The sequence below is a fragment of the Anopheles bellator genome, chromosome 1 (genome assembly GCF_943735745.2).
Source record: "Anopheles bellator chromosome 1, idAnoBellAS_SP24_06.2, whole genome shotgun sequence".
In the NCBI taxonomy this organism is placed as follows: domain Eukaryota; kingdom Metazoa; phylum Arthropoda; class Insecta; order Diptera; family Culicidae; genus Anopheles; species Anopheles bellator.
Genome location: NC_071285.1, coordinates 52,450,716 through 52,467,094, shown reverse-complemented (window position 1 = coordinate 52,467,094; position 16,379 = coordinate 52,450,716). Strand labels below are relative to the sequence as shown.

At 51.6% G+C, this 16,379-nt stretch overlaps 4 protein-coding genes across 4 annotated transcripts in view; 2 read left to right on the top strand and 2 right to left on the bottom strand.

Annotated features, from left to right (window-relative positions):
• LOC131215824 (uncharacterized) overlaps positions 1-4,190 on the top strand; it is a 33,093-nt gene extending 28,903 nt beyond the window's left edge. The window contains exons 6-12 of the mRNA XM_058210220.1: positions 43-437; positions 537-1,100; positions 1,137-1,498; positions 1,572-1,734; positions 1,810-1,916; positions 2,008-2,255; positions 2,872-4,190. Coding sequence (XP_058066203.1) covers positions 43-437; positions 537-1,100; positions 1,137-1,498; positions 1,572-1,734; positions 1,810-1,916; positions 2,008-2,255; positions 2,872-3,980 — 2,948 coding nt within the window. The 3' untranslated portion in view covers positions 3,981-4,190. The remainder of the gene's footprint in view (positions 1-42; positions 438-536; positions 1,101-1,136; positions 1,499-1,571; positions 1,735-1,809; positions 1,917-2,007; positions 2,256-2,871) is intronic.
• A 3,784-nt stretch (positions 4,191-7,974) lies between these two features.
• LOC131205787 (dolichyl-diphosphooligosaccharide--protein glycosyltransferase 48 kDa subunit) lies at positions 7,975-15,556 on the bottom strand. Its single transcript, XM_058198040.1, has 2 exons — positions 15,512-15,556; positions 7,975-9,363 (listed from the first exon to the last, which is right to left on the bottom strand). Exons 1-2 carry the CDS (start codon positions 15,554-15,556, stop codon positions 8,062-8,064), a joined length of 1,347 nt encoding a protein of 448 aa, XP_058054023.1. The 3' UTR covers positions 7,975-8,061.
• LOC131205786 (pescadillo homolog) lies at positions 9,767-11,986 on the top strand. The gene is made up of 2 exons (XM_058198038.1): positions 9,767-9,937; positions 10,040-11,986. Exons 1-2 carry the CDS (start codon positions 9,917-9,919, stop codon positions 11,873-11,875), a joined length of 1,857 nt encoding a protein of 618 aa, XP_058054021.1. The 5' UTR covers positions 9,767-9,916; the 3' UTR covers positions 11,876-11,986.
• LOC131205788 (uracil phosphoribosyltransferase homolog) lies at positions 12,124-13,364 on the bottom strand. Its single transcript, XM_058198041.1, has 4 exons — positions 13,042-13,364; positions 12,780-12,972; positions 12,547-12,714; positions 12,124-12,487 (listed from the first exon to the last, which is right to left on the bottom strand). Exons 1-4 carry the CDS (start codon positions 13,173-13,175, stop codon positions 12,305-12,307), a joined length of 678 nt encoding a protein of 225 aa, XP_058054024.1. The 5' UTR covers positions 13,176-13,364; the 3' UTR covers positions 12,124-12,304.
• Positions 15,557-16,379: the final 823 nt, after the last annotated feature.

Here is a 16,379-nt window from a genome sequence, read left to right as displayed (position 1 = left end):
GCGTGCCAATGACCCCGTTGTTCTATCTCCCCTGTTTTCCAGTGTCCGAAAGTGTTTTGCAAAAGTTTCGCAAAACGTTCTCCCATTTTAAAACATCCAAAACGACGGCTTCGCCGGTGAACGGTGCAGGTGTGTCGTTGGAGCTACAGACCAGCGCGGCCACTATGAGTGTTGACGACAAGCTGCAGCAGCAGTCGACAACCACACAGCAACAGCAGCAACAGCAGACACATCATCATCATCGCTTTGGGCCACTGATCTGGCGGTCGAGTAAGGAACGTCGCAAGACCAAGTCCCACCGGCGGGACAAATGCAATAGCGGCGATTCCGGCATTCAGGTGGAGCTGGATAACGATGCGGATCAGCAGTTGTTGCTTCAGCATCTGCATCCTTTGGAGCACCATCCGGAGACAAACCGCAATGGGGTACGTTGTTTGGTGGCTAACCAGACGTCCAAGGAACGCCAACTCTCTTAACACATTGTTTCTCTCTCTCTCTCTCTCTCTCTCTCTCTCTCTCTCTCTGTCTCTTACTAGGAGGTTTCATCACATTGTGGTGGTCCGGTGCGGAGAGCTAACTCGGCTAAAGTGTCCACCAACAGCGGCACCAGCAGCATCAGTTCGTCTGCCCTACGGCACAAACTATCGCTCAAGGGGAAGGACAAGGAGAACATCGGCAATGGTGGGCCACGGTTGAGCGGCAAATCCTTAAGTCAACCGTCAGGTCTGGACTGCATCGTCGGCACGGGCGGCACTACGGAAGAGTGCTGCGAAACGGGCGATGGTGGCCGGCGGAGACGCCGACAGCACGGCCGCACCGCAACCACCATCCCCACCGAGCTGGATCTGAGCGACAGCGAAAGCATATCGTCGCACCCGGACGAGGACGAAGCGGTTGATGCACGCAGCGAAGAGGACCTGCTGGAGCCCGTCTTTGCCGAGGTACTGTTCTCGTTTCGCCCCGGAGGTCCGCAGGAGCTGGCCCTCGAGAAGGGTGCCCTGATGGAGGTGCTCAAGCGAGAACCGGGCCCATGGTGGTGGGGCAGAATGAAATCCGACGCCGTTCTGGCTCGCCCGAACGGTGAGGAACACAACGGAGGGGTGCGACGCGCTACGATAGGCGAATCGGACCGGGAGTCGGGAAAACTAGCCGACTGCGGCTGGTTCCCGAAGGACTACGTTAAGCTGCTGCCGCGGTACGGCAAACCGAAACAGATCATCGTCATCAACAACAGTGACCCCGAAGACCCGAAGCAACCGTGCGGTGACGGTGATGATGGTGAAAGTAGTGCCTCTACGCTGATCGAAGGGGGCACACTGATGAGCTGTGATAGCCGGCTGCAAGGGCAAATGTCCACCGCCACGACGCACTCGGAGGCTGATCCGGAGACGCCGGATGGCACGATCCCTAGTCACAATCTAACGAAGGAGAACATCATCAAGGAGCTGCTGGAGACGGAGATCAACTACGTGAAGCTACTGAACTCGTTGTGCTTAGGGTGAGTTATTGACATTGGATTGATTTGCGGTTCGTTTTACTATAATGGCCTCGCCTTTCCGGTACCCCCTCAGTTTCATCAAACCCTTGCGCGAACGGGAGGACATCTTTTCGGCGGAAAGCATCAGCCTGATGTTTTCCAACCTCGAAAAGATCTGGCGATTTCAGCAAACGTTTCTCGACGCTCTGCGGCTCGCGGTGCCAAGCAATCGGATCGGCGAAGTGTTCCTCGAATATGTAAGTCTCTCGAAGGCTACCGAGTGCCAGAGATCCAAAGTCAGCCGGCTAACGTTTCGATCGTTTCTTCTGCAGCAATCTGCGTTTATGGTGTATTCTACCTACTGCAACTCCTACCCGCGGGCGCTGATGGAACTCGAGAACTATGCTAGTAACAAGGAGGCCAATCAGTTGCTGGAAAAGTAAGTATCGCACACCCAAAAGCTTCGCGGATTCCATTCCTCCAGTGGCCGGGATTGTAACGGTTTGACTCATACTCGTCTCGCTCCACAGTTGTCGGATAGCGGAAAATTTACCGGAATTGCCACTGTCGGCACATCTGCTGGCACCGATCCAGCGAATATGTCGATACCCGTTGCACCTGAGCGAACTAGTCAAACACTCGCCCACCCGGAAGGAGCTGCTGCCAACGCTGAACCTGCGCAAGTGCACCAAATCCGAACTGGAAACGATGGACTGCAAGGAGGTGTTTGAAATGGCCCTTTCGGCAATGCGCCGCGTCACGGAGATGGTCAACGAAGGTAGGCAAAACACTCAACCCACCCTTCAGAGAAACTGCTTTTATTCGCTTGTGCCGTGACTTGTGCATCGAATTTGGATTTGGTAGGACGTAGAGTTGGTAGATAAGTAGAATAGAAAAAAGGGGGCGCTTAGTAGCCCCGGTCCGCGTTCTCAGTGTTCCACGTATCGTACTGCATTTTGACGCTCGGTTTCGGTCGTGATTTTGTCCGCTCGGCCACTCGGCGACCGTTCGACGGTGGTGACGGTAACGATCTTTTCTCGTGTGTAACGGGTAGCCACCGGAAGGTAGCGCGCAGGTTTACTGTCGAAATTCACTCGTTGGGCGTCTTCTGGTAGCCTTTGCCTTTTCGGTTGGGATGGACCTGCTGTCCGCTCGTCTTCGGCCACGTTCTGTCGCTTCGCGCCATTTCTTTTCCCGTTTGTTTTGCGATTCATGCTCGAGCGTACTTTTTGTTCTGCCTGTTGGATGCTGCCCGACTTACTGCATGCTACGCACTAAGCTTACTGAGACACCGTCCGCTTTTGTTGCTTTTATGCTGGCTTTTTATATTGCAAAGGCTACTTTTCTTATTTTCTATCATTTGCTTCTTTCTTTCTACGGTCGCCACTCGGCAGGGAAACGACACAGCGAATATCTGTCCCGCATCCAGGCACGGTTCGAAAACTTCCAGGGCCCGTCGATCAATCTGCACAGCACGCGGCTGTTCCTGCAAACCGACGCCATCCGGATGTCGCCCAACATCTGGAACAACACGTACACGCTGTTCCTGTTCGACCGGCAGCTCATCTACTGCAAGAAGGATCTGCTCAAGCGCACCAACTACATCTACAAGGGTCGCATCTTTCTCGACAACTGTCGCATCCTGAACCTGCCGGACGGCAAAATGTTTGGCGTGACGCTCAAGAACGCCCTGCGTCTGTACTGTGACACGCGCAACAAGTGGTTCGACTTCTGCTTCCGCAGCAGCAGCAGCAAGCTGCGGTTCCTCAACACGCTCTCGACCGAGCGCCAGTTTTGTGGCGAAAGTTTGTTCGTATCGGAACTGGACGGTGGTGGGTCGGGTTCGTGTTTCGAGGACGACAACCTGTCCGACCGGGAGTACTTCCCGTACGTGGACGACAGCCGGGACGGGCTGATGACGGGTTCGGCTGGCGCTAGCGATGGCACTGACCCGTGGGAACTGTCCGACGCGACGGGTAGTGGCGGGTACCGGCCTTCGATGGCCAGCAGCGTCTGTTCGGTGGGATCCGGCCACTACAACACGCAGAACCACAGCAAAGAATCTCACCCCAAACAGCCGATGATGGGCCCACCGGGGGCCGCCGGTGGCAACACGTTGCCGAAAAAGTCTCGAAAGATGCCCAAAGAAGCGGTCCTCCAGCAGCAGCAGGCGGAGTTCGGGTCGAACTCCCTCGGCCGACGGAAGCTGGGTAACTGGTTCCGGAAGGCCAAGAGCACCAACAGCACACCCTCGCAAAGCCCTACCCACCATCCGATGGCAATGTCACTGGCCGCCATCAGCAGCACGGCCAACAATCAGTCCGATAGCTCATCCCAAAGCAGCCTGGTGACCGGGTTGGGTTACCAGCAACGCACGCTCTCGACACTCAGCAACAACAGTACGGCGGCCGCCACGAAAGGTAAACCTCTGCTAGACCCATCACCACCGCCAACAACGGCAGCAGGATCGGCCCCTCAGCCTCAGGCGGCATCGTCCTCCTGAGGGTGCGAGACTACCTTGCTCTAGGAGCGTGGTGCTGCTCGAAGCAGCGAGCGACCGTTGTGAACGTTGCACCCCAGTAGCCTTAGGCTGCCCATCATTCGCACACATCCCTTCACCCGGGGGTTAGCTTGGTTACGTCATCGCCATCTTGGTACCAAACGAACGAAATGTAATCTCGAAACACACGCGCGCTGTAGTGGGGGATGTTGTCCTTTGGCTTGAATCTAATTTTTATCCGTTTGCCGAATGCGAAAGGTAGTCCCATTTTGTCGTTGCTATCTCTCGCTCTCTTTCGATCCCCATCTGTCTCTCTCTGTCTCTCTTTCTCACCTCTAGGGTCTTAGCTAGCAAGTTCTAAGTTTCTGTAAGCTTTCTATACATTTGTTAGCCACGTTTGCATTAATTAAAGTGATAAGTTATTGGCCGCTACTGTCGACTATTATTACTTCCTGCGTGTTAGGTATCATTAGCAATGTACAGATTGTAAAGAAAAGTGCGGTCCTAAAGAGTATCCCTCCCCCCCTGTTAGGGCCACCGAGGGAAGGGATCGTCACAGAGGAGGTCACAGTGGACGGCACCACGGCGCACCGGCACCTTTACCAGTTATATTGTGTACAGTTTACAGCTCAAGCGACTAAAACGAAAACAGAAGACTAAGCTTATGTTAAACCAGTTGCTGTAAGAATGAATAGAAAGTGTATTGACGTTACGGTTTGTGGAGTTAAATTATTTAAAAATCGCGTTCCGCGGGGCCCGTGTGACCGATTCTCCTTGGCCGTCTCCCCATCCGTTCCGATTGGTTATGGCAATCTTCAGAAGCCAACGTACGAAATCAACCAATAAAGCCTTACTATGTTTCTTATTAAACTTTTTATTTGTTCGAGTTTGGTTTTTTCCGCTTTCGTCTTTCTTTTTGCAGTTTCACTAATTCGAGATGGCTTTCGTTACCTACATTTGGTTTCTTACCTGTTGCTTTTGTATTTTTTATTCCCTTTTTTCTAGCATCAGTAGCAGTTGCCCTTAGCATTGCGCTAGTTAGTGATTGTTTCTTAATTTTTAGAAACACGTTTCCATTCGGAACGCTTCTTGTAGAGCCGTTCAAGTATCTTCATGGTTCAGGCTCATCATCATACTTGCTTACCGATTGGTTCTCGTTCCAGTTGCAATCGGCCAGTTGTTAACTTGCGGGCTCCCGCTCGATTTTCTTCTCCATTGCAGATGATGATGATCACGATGAACTGTTGTTCTAGATCTCGACCGCGTAGTAAGTGTGAAGAGTAAAATCAAAACCATTACCGTATTGTGCCACTTGGCAGCAGAAACCGACCCCCCGTAACAAACCAAACCAACCAGCCCACCCTCAGAGAAAATGAAATCAAACCACAACGCACAAAAACCGTTGCCAAAAACCGATGCGAGACGCGACCGAACACGTGACCTATGGGGAGTGTTCCGTTCGTTAAGGTGCCGCAGGATCTAGAGTGATTAACGCGCCCCAGCGTGTTAGCAGCTAAACGTGACAGATTTACAGTAAAATTGTTCTACAAACCTTTTTCTAGCCGTTAGTGAGACGCTGGTCAGACACTGGGCATAGACAAGCTATTAAACTCCTTCGAAACGGATCGAAACCTGAACAGTGAACTGCTCCACTGCGCTGCCAATTGGCCAAAGACCGAGAAAACCTTACCTAAACCAGTGTTCAAAACCGTGAAGGACGGTAGAGTGGTCACACCGAAAATAAGCCGACGTCGTATGGCCGACTCTTTTGTCGTCAATTTGTCAACACGGCCACCGGAAGCCGGATTTTCGGGGGTCGCATCTGTTTTTGGCTAGTCATGAATCATCGATCTGGGGTTCTGTTTAAACAAGGTTTCAATGATTCATTTCGTCGCCTTTACAGGGACAGATGTCTCTCTATTGTTCCCTATCTTCAGGTTCACATGGCCATGGTCCAGCACAGATTGGTTACGTTATTGCGGTATCGGTAGAGAAAAGAATGATAATTAAACCTAATTTAAATCAACCCTTCTCCGGAACGGGCTAAACCGACGCTTGAAAGCAAACCATAGAGCATACCGGATGAAAGTAGAGAAAAAACAATTAGTTGCCGAGCATAAACCAAAAACTGATTCGAATCAACGGGCCAATAAACCCGCCGCGGGAGGGCATAAGAAAGATTGTTACACACGCGAACCGATGCCAGACTGAGGCCCAAAATCGATCGGTCCAATCGTAATTGTTGTCGTGCACTGTTTTGCTGTCCCACGAAGTCTTGCGCCCGTCTCGGCGCACGGCTCGGATGTCTTCTCGCGAGACTTGCTGTTTAGTCGTAGAATTAGTAGTTGAATTGGTCGTACCCTGTTTGCTGTAGGGATACCCAGTTGAATAGGGCTCTGAATTCTCGCCGGTGTTGCCGACGGGTGCACCGGAAGAGACAGTTAAGTTTCGTTCCCGTTGTTTGTCCTCTGAAATCCCACTGCACTGAGGAACAATTGCGCTTCCAGTGAGACTCGTCGAAGAAGAAAGGCTACCGATGTTACGGAGAGCATAACGAGTCTCGTACACAGACACGCTCAACATTACAGGGTTATTTTAAATCGAAACGATTTACTTAAGATTGCTGCAACGTTTCCGGTTCCGAAGTTTCGGTTCCTAATACTGTGAGGCGGAACAGAAACTGGCACTGGTATTGAGTTGTTCGCAAAGCTGGTAGTGCTTAAATGATGGTAAAAACACACATATACTGGCACAGATACAAGATAAGCTACCGCCCCAGTGGGCGCAGTGTAAGATTAACTATGAAATGTACGTTTTTAGTGTTAATTAGGATAAATCCGGAAGTAGCCACTGGCATGGTTCACGCGTTAAGCAAACAAAACTATAGTCGCGCTAGGCAGTGTAATTGTAGTCAACTAACTATTTACACATCTCTTCGGTGTACTTTTAATCGGACGCGCCCAGCGACAATGAAACGCAATTAGTGGTCGGACCATGCTCGGAAACCGAAAATATCGTAACGGAAACTCTAACTTGGAACTTTTGCTCTTTGCCGATTGTCACACGTGTCACACGTCACGTGGGTAATGATCGGGGTAGGCCGTTGCTAGCGTATGAAGAAGTGACCAAATCGAACCAATTCTAAATGCTTAACTACAAACGAAAGGGAAAACTGACGGATGAAAGTAAACGAACAAGAAAAAAATTAAAATCATAACTATAACGAACACACGTATTTATCAATTTAAAAACGCAACTAAGCATTGAACGAATAGTAATCATCATGATAAAAAAAGAAGCAAAACCGAATTCATAACAATCGAACAAACACATTTAGTGCCGTGTTTTGTTACTCGAACACAACCCATGACCCGCCGTGTCCTTTTTTCCGTGTGGCCCGTTCGTGTAAATAGTGTTGCCGGTTGGCAGAGAAGAATCCCGTTCTCTGGCGTTCGCCGAATCACCGAAAACTTTGCTCCTCATTGGGAACCAAACTCCGTTTGCTGTTGGAATACTGAACATATCGTTGAGCGCAAAACATTCGAGTGATAACGGCGGACCGGTGGCGAAACAAAGGCGAATTCCGGTTCTTGTTTTGCATCCATTCCGTTCCATAATTTCCTTCCTCACTTTCGTGTCAATTCCTGCGAGAATTCGCATCGGTTCCGCTGGTCGTACTTTTTCGAATCCTCGAGGACTTCCCTTCGACCGCCCCTGCCAACGGGGCCACGAATTTTACCAACATTGTCGTCTGATCACCGGACTCGCTAATCGGAAGGAACACGCGTTCGATTGTCATCCATTTTAAACAACGATAGGGAAGCTTCTTGAGGGGGTTCAAAAGTATGTCCCTTAGAACGAGATTGAAACAGACTGGAAATGGCCATTCACGAAGCAATTGACCCCAGAATTAATAAAAGTTGTGGCGATCAAGCACACAAACACACGCGCACACTGTTATATTGAAAAGCAAGACTTAATAAAGGAATTAAACGGAACCAACCCATTCCGGGGTTGAATGAGAAAATGTTGGGCGTTTTATTGAGTTTCTTTAATTGTTCTTTTGTTCTGACCACGACGTGGTCTACTGTGCCTTCTTGTCGCCGGCAGCGGCAGATCGGGCGCCGCCCGAGACCTTGCCCTCGTCCTTGAAGTGCAGGAAGAGGAAGGAAAACAGGAACATGCCGACCATCATCGAGAATGCGCTGGCGTAGTACGGATAGGCGCTGGGGATGAACCGTTCGTACTCGGTGTGAGTGAGCGGTCGCACGGACACTTGGGTGGTCGAGTAGAGCTGCGTGTACCCGATGCGATCGTAGTTCACCTTAAACTGGTACACCCCGTACACGTCCGGAATGCGGAACCGTGCCTCGTAGCGCCCGCCCCCGACCGGTACCAGGGTCGTCCGCACGAACGGGTCGATCCGGACGAATTCGAGCTGCACGTCGGACGCTTCGAACGCTTTCCACTCGCCGGTCGGTGAGCGGGTTTCGATGTCGATCGTAAACACCACCGGTTCCGTGATGGTGTATGCCGACGGTGGCTGGGTTTCGCCCTCCTTGTAGTGGGACACCGAGCGCACCCGAATCACACCGTTCTCTCCAAATACCCACCGGCTGATGGCGATGGCGACGTCCTGGTTGCCGGAACGGGCGTGATGCTTGCCGTCCTGCACCCGCTGCACACCGGCGAGGAACGCTTCGTCGGAGAAGAAGAACAACGAACCGGAAAACACGACCCGAGCGTTGTTTCGGGCCTGGAGGGCCGCTATCAGCAGAGTGCCCTTGCCGACCGCATGTGGGTACTCTTTGACCGGGGCATCTGGAACGTAGCTGTAGGCGGTACTGTCCGCCGTTAGTAGCTGCAGGACGAGCGGATTTTCACGATCGGCCAACAGTCCCGTTCCACGGTAGAGCAACGGCGCTACCGAGGCTCGCTTTCCGACGATGACCGGGGCATCGATCAGGTTATCCGGGGTGGCAACAATCGTTGTGTGGTCCCCACCGTCGGACACGTCATAGTTCAGATGATCGATGACTGCTGCCCGCTCCTCGTCCACCTCGAACCCACACTCGGACGCTAGCTCGCGCAACGCATCACCCGTGACGCTGCTGCCGGCCACCAGCACGTTGCCTCCGTTGTCGATAAACTCCGTAATAGACTCGACGCTCAGCGAACCACCAAACTCCTCGACGGACGGGGCAAACACGATGAGATGGCGGTACAAGAACTCACCGTACTTCGACAGCACCAAGCCCGCATCGTCGGCCAACTTATAGGTCAGCTTGTAACCCCGTTCCTGCAGGCTGCGAAAGAAGATCGAATGGGTTTCGCGGATGGCCAGATTGTCCAGCAGCACCAGTGTTTCGCCCGGCTCGGCCACCGCCTCCAAGGGAAACCCGGCTACGAGCAAAACGAGGAAAACTCCCAACAAACCGGTCGACATTTTGAAACAGAATACTCCACGACTGAAGATGTTGGAGATTCTAAGCTTTCGAAACGTCACTTGGCTGTCGCTAGCCCAGCCCTGTCTGGAAATTCTAAACAATATTCGCCATCACCCAATTTCTTTTCGTATACCAATGGAGTGCCTGCAAAGTAAAATTATGAAGAAGGATTACGAATACGATTAAAATTGACGATTAGAACGGTTTCTGTAGCACTTTTATCATCAAACGGGCTGTGAAGCTTCGAATTTCGAAAAGCCTTTTGCCAGAACGTAAAGGCCCATTGACAACAGTTGTCAATCGCTACACCAAAACAAACCTTTTCTTCCTACATCGCTCGGCACGTGCGATTGGGATTCCGTCGGTAGTGCCACGGAAAAGGTGATTTTCGTGCTAAAATCGCGCCGTTCCGTGACGATCGCCGCGCGCAGTGCCAGCTGCTGATCGTTGTGTAGTTTTAAACGTGAAAAGCACTCCCGAAACGGCCACAGAATGGTGAAACGAAACCACAAGGTATGGGCCGCATGCCGAGTGAGGTTATGGACGCGCCGAATGGCGTGTTTGGGAATGTAAATATTAACCAACAGTGTTTGCGCTCTCCTGTGTCTTCCGCAGTTTAAATCCGGCGAGGGTTCCATCTACCTGACGCGTAAGGCCGCCATGAGGAAGCTGCAGCTGTCGATGAAGGACTTCCGGCAGCTGTGCATCCTCAAGGGTATCTATCCGCGTGAACCGAAGAACCGTGCCCGGGCACAGCACGGTGCGCAGGACATCAAGATCCTGTACCACAAGAAGGACATTACGTTTCTTCTGCACGAGCCGATCGTGTGGACGTTGCGTGATCGAAAAATCTACAACCGGCGCATAGCCAAAGCGAGGGCCAAGAAAAATTTGACACTCCGTGACATTCGATTGAACAATTTCCCACAGTTGAAGCTCGATCACATCGTCAAAGAGCGCTTCCCGACGTTCATCGATGCGATCAAGGAGTTGGACGATTGCATGACGCTGCTGTTCCTGTTCAGTACCTTCCCGGCCACGCGGGTCATCAAGCGTGAACTGACCAGCATGAGCCGTCGGTTGACGATCGAGTTCATGCAGTACGTAATCGCTGCGCAGGCCCTCCGGAAGGTGTTCATCTCGATCAAGGGCTACTACTTCCAGGCGGAAATAAAGGGCGAAACCGTGACGTGGATCGTACCGCACTACTTCCCGTACCAGTCGCACCGCGGGGAGTCGATCGACTTTAGCATCATGAAATCGTTCGGTGACTTCTTCACCGTGATGGCCGGTTTCATCAACTATCGGCTGTACCATTCGATCAATTTGGTGTACCCGCCCCAGTTTCCACACTCGCTCGACTCGGACGAAACGTTCGCCAGCGAGGATGCGTTTATGAACGAACGGATTGCCGCGCTCAACGCGGATCTGATGCGCACGGACGGCAGCACTGATGGCGGTGAGCAGCAGGATGAACCGGAAATGCTCGAGTGGACCGGCGACAGCGATGATCTCCCGCACGTGTCCCAGATTCGCCAGGAAGCACAAAGTTTGGCTAAGCTGAAGACACTGTTCAAGGGGCTAAAGTTTTTCATCAACCGCGAAGTGCCGCGTGAACCGCTCGTCTTCATTATCCGCTCGTTCGGTGGGCGCGTATCCTGGGACAAGCGCCTCTTCGTGGGTGCCACTTTCGAGGAGAGCGACGAGACGATCACGCACCAGATCGTCGATCGGCCGAGTCTCGAAAAGCAGTACATTTCGCGCGACTACATCCAACCGCAGTGGCTGTTTGACAGTGTGAACCAGCGTCGGTTGCTCCCGACGAACCAGTACTTTATCGGGGCCGTTCTACCGCCCCACCTGTCACCGTTCACGCGGGATGATGTGCTGTACGTGCCGCCGGAGGAACTGCGCTTGCAGGAGCAGCAGGGTGCCGAGGGTTCCGAGTTCGACCCGGCGACGAGTGCGTTGACGGCGCAGGGCCACGCGGACGCGGAGGAGCACATTTCCGACGACGAAGAGCTAGATCAACAGCAAACACAGCACGACTATGCGCTCCTGAAGGCCTTCAACGACGAGCAAACGGATATGCTCGATAGCGGCAAGGGCGAGGATGGCGCCGACAAGGAACAGGATGATGAGGACGAAAAGCAGCAGACGGCAGCGGTGAAGGGCAAAAAGAAACCCACCAAGGGAATGGCCGTCGTGAGTGGCAAAGTGTACAAGGAGGACGCGCAGGAGGAGAAAAAGCTCACGAAGCAGGAAGAGGCGTTGCGGGCGAAGATGGTCAAATCGAAGCACCGCAAGCTGTACCATCTGATGCTGGAGAAGAAGAAGAAAGCCCAGAAGGAGGCCAACCTGCTCCAGATGAAGCGAGAACAGATCGACAAGCAGAAGCAGCGCGAGCAGGTCGTGAAGCGGAAACAGCAGCGGAAGCAAATTCTCGCGTAGAGCACCGACCAGACGACGGTGAACCGTATTCGATGTAACAGTTATTCGCTTAAGCCACATACTTCTCTTGCTTCCACCTTTTTGTGGGGCGCAAATACAGTTGTAATCCGTCTACCTATAAGTCACACGTGGTCACACTCTCCGCAGTCGCTCCGAAACGGAGTGTGAAAATTAACACGCACGCAAGTCTCGATCGGTTGTGTATATTCTAAAAACAATTTTATTCGGTGCCTTATCAGCGCGCCACGACGCATTTGTCCGTGCGATGACGTGCGCGCTGTCTGTAGGCTTCACTTTGCTGCACTTTATGTTGCTTACTTCTAGCTATTGCCTAATGCACACTTAAAAAAGTAACTTTGCCTTGACTGAGGATAGAAGCGGTCATCGACCCGCGAGGAGTGACGCAGCGTAATTGGTCACACCCTGGCCTTAGTCCGTCCCGAAGTACCTCTGCCCAAAGTGGTTCGGTGCCACCGGGTTCAGCTCGGAGGTAAGTATCTTCAAATGGGGAAACGCGGTCACAACCATGCGGGCGGCCACCGGAGTGCAGAACAGGTTCGACAAAATGATGGAGTCCTCCTTGACGCCATGATCCTTCAGCACGTTCACAGCCTGCCAACGAGAAGGTAGGCATGGTAACGATCGGGTGTTAGCATACGTTTCCGTCTCACCTGTATGACTGTGTTGCCGGTGGCCATGATCGGGTACATGAGCAACACTTGCCGGTGCGCGATATCGTCCGGGAAGCGCGCGTACACCACCTTTGCCACGTGCGTTTCCGCGTCCGACTCGACCAGAATCTTACCAATCCGTATCGACCGGCAACAGTCGCGTAGGCCCTGTTGTGAATTAGATGCATTAGCTTGTGCGAACCCGGGGCGGACAAACCGAGAGCGGTGCGCACTTGTTCCATCGCCTCACCGGACCGTATTATGGATACGCCACAGTTGCCGGACCGGTACCGCAACCCATCGTAAATCGCTCCCGTCGGTGTGACGACCGAGCAGTCGGAGTATGGCAACTGGTTGAGGCTTTCCTCGATGACTAAGCGTATAAGCCGGTCGGCGTAGAACTTGAAGTCACTGCGCGTGGTGTTTCTAAAATTATAACAAATCGTCACACTTGCACCGAGCCACGTTTCGCCGAGCGCTGGAACGGGCACCTACTTGTCGCGTATGATCGTCTGCAGCTCCTTGATCTGGTCGTTGTAGGCCAGGATTTTCATGTTGCTTCCGTAATCCCTCGGATCGTCCGACAGCACTTCCGGCCCATCGCCGGAACCGTTGGTGCCGCTGCACATGGTGTGCTGTGTTTGTTTTGTTTTCGCCTTTGCTATCTCTCGCACCCTGATCACACCCGTTTTTCTGGCCGCAGTGTTTTGCACTTTTATCCTATGTTGCGTTGGCCAACTGCTCACCTTCCACCGGTGTAAAAAAGGGCACGTCTTGGAAATGTAGGTCGCAGCGAAACAAACACCTTTTGTAGCGAGCCTATCTCGAGAAGTCAAATTTTACACTTCTCCTCTTGTTCGAATTTTACTTTTGTTTTGAAATTAGTCTCGGGACTTTCGAAACGTCAAAACCCCGCATTGACGAAACGTCAAAACGTATAGGGTGTATCAAGCTTCGATGAGTTTAAATAATGACGGTTACGGTTACGAGGATGAACTTTGGGCTACCCAGTTCGGGTGCCAGGATTTGCAGTGGCCATCGGATTGCAGAACGAATAGTCTGACAACGTTGCTGGGTGAGTTGAAAGTAAACTTTTTTTCTTTCGAAACTAATGATCCATTACAATGTTAAAAACAAGCATCATTTTTTATTGTTGCAAAAATATTCAGAATCGGCTGTTGGACGCCTGGGGCGGCTCCAGAGTACGAATGCGTTTGGATTGTGTAGCAGCTTTTGCATAAACCTTTGATCGTCGTTTGCCCCCGCGACCGCTGAACTGCTTTCCTTTAGCGAAGCGTATTGCAACATTAACTTTAAACCTTTGTTTCTCAACTGCAGAATGGGAACAATAGTCGTTACAACGTTTACCGCTACTTATGTACAATCTTTGGTATTTCAAATGTGGCGCCGTAGTGGCAACTGAAACCGCTAGCCACAGGCGCTAAAATGCTGGCACACCAATCGACACAGAAAGCACAGATAGTGCACTAACATCGTGCAACGGGCGGTGTCTTGATGCAGTTCGGCTGCAGCTGCTTCCGGTTCGGACGGGATTGTTCGCCGGCTTCTATTGGTATCGCACGGAACGTCCTTCAGTTGTCGTCCTCGTCGTACTCGTACATGCCCGGTCCCGGGGAGTCCATCACGAAAAAGTCCATACACTCGTTGAAGAGACGTCCTGCGAACAGAGTTACGGAAGAGAAGCAGTAAAACGACAAAGAGATCACGTTAATGGCCACAACATTGAGCTCGACGTAACACGAAACATGAGGGAAAATTAATATGTAGAACTTTAGGAGGAGTCTGTTAGTTAGATTGCATTTATCACGTGCCAGGTTAGTGAAGGCGTTGCGGTGAGAAGGATCTTCGGTTAGTGTTTGATGCTCACAAACGATGCAGATTTTTCACGCCATGCCCTCACGCACATGGTACCCGGTTTTCGATTGTTACTCCTCAGAGGTCAGCTAATTTTCATTATGTGAAGCATTTCCTGCCACGTTACTAGTACTTGCATCTATCGCGTCAGAATGTTCTATCATCCTTTGAGTTCTTAGCGAGACCTAGCAGCTGGTGCCGTTGTGGCTCGATTACAATATTAAGCTGGCGATTTGCAGGTGAAGCCCCTTGTTCGAAACCTCCGTTAGCAGTTTGCAGAGGGTTCGGTTATCTCCGTTCGTGGGATGCTCAAAGTGGGAAGCGAAGGCAATAGAGCAAGAGCGCCAAATAGACCACAAACTGAAGAAGAAACAAACTGAAAAATCCGAACCGAAAAGCAACAAAATTAGGTTATGTACAAGGTTTCGGAGGTAATGTATGAGCAGTTAGAAAAGTTAAAGAAACCAGATGTTGCACAGAGGATTAAAACAGTAGTAGGTGAAACAGCAAGAGGAAAATAGAAGGGATGTTTCACAGACAGTGAACAATCGTCGGAGGCGCTCACCTTTCGTGGCCCGCGTGGTGGATCGGTGATCTCTAATGGGATCAGTGAGCCTCTCAAATGTCGTCCGAAGCGAAAAAACGAAACTAAAAGGTTAAACAATACCGAACACGAACGAAACAAAGTGCCTCGCGAGCAAAACAATCGAATGAGTCTGGAGTCTAGAGCCTTCGGCCGGTGGTGCTGAGTACTGGTGCTAGCTGGGGCTAGCTTTGCTGGGCTTACGTTTCTAACCGATCGTCGATTCCTGGAGGTTTGCCACAGAGCCCTCTTCCTGCTTGATGCCGGTTTGCTCTGTCCTCCGCGGAACGGGTCATACTTACGCCTGTTTGTACCAGATGTACAAACACAAATCTAAATCATAGCGATCGAACCCGTGGTTTTAAATCTTCCAGGCACCAGGCTTCGGAACCGGTATCGGGATCGGCAAGGATTGTTGCTAGGGGTTTGTGCGGACGATCGATTCGTGGCGCTTCGACGCTTTGCAAAACACCACCAGAGGAGGAAGGATAGTGAGAAAAGCAAAACCATACCAACACCCATAGCCATAAGCAGTAGAGCACTCGCCCGCATCGTGTATGTGTGTCTGAGGGTGTGTGTTATTTCCTAACGGGAAGTGAGGATCACCAGCGCCAAAACCCGGACGACGGGAAGAGGAAGTTTCCTTATGATCCTTTCGAAGGCCAGCTGCTTTAAGCTAAGCAGCCAAGGGCTTTGCTTGTTATCACCCGGGCCCTGGTGTTCCCTCCAACACTGTGCCAGTTGCATCTTAGAGAGGTGCCATAGTTAGCTGTTTTTTTTTTTATTGAAACGGAACCACACACATTACGCAATGAAGCGGCTGCATCAAGTTAGGGCGAACGGCCGCCGGCGTGGCTGTTACTAGGTTTTTGAAAACGATCATGGCATTTTGGTCTCGAGTTCTGTTGCAGAGTGTCTCTAGTTTTCGAGTGCGGACATTTACTGTAACTGCTGCCTCCTCCTCCTTACGCTACTCCTTACGCTTCTGGTTCACGTTTGCCTTTCTTGCTTTGCTTTGGCGGCGACACTTGTCCTGTTCTTTGCCCTATGTCCTTGATTGGGTTAGCTGGGTTCCCTACACACCATCTCGGTGTTCGAATCGGTTCACCGTGCGGCGCCATCCTTGGCGCGATGGCGTCATCCAAGAGCGATGGAATGTTGGTTGATGGTTCGGTTTTCTTTTGCTGTGACTTTTTTAATCGGCCTTTAGCCATTTTAGTTAACCACACTGTCCTGTTCCTGTTCCGACTGTCCCGCGCCATCGTTTGCCGTGTCGGTCGGTGTGCTGTGACTGCAAAAGTACGGAGGCTCTTCTATTGCGCCCCGGCGAGGCCGTTAATTTAAATAGTTGCTCGATGTGTTTTCTTTGTTTATT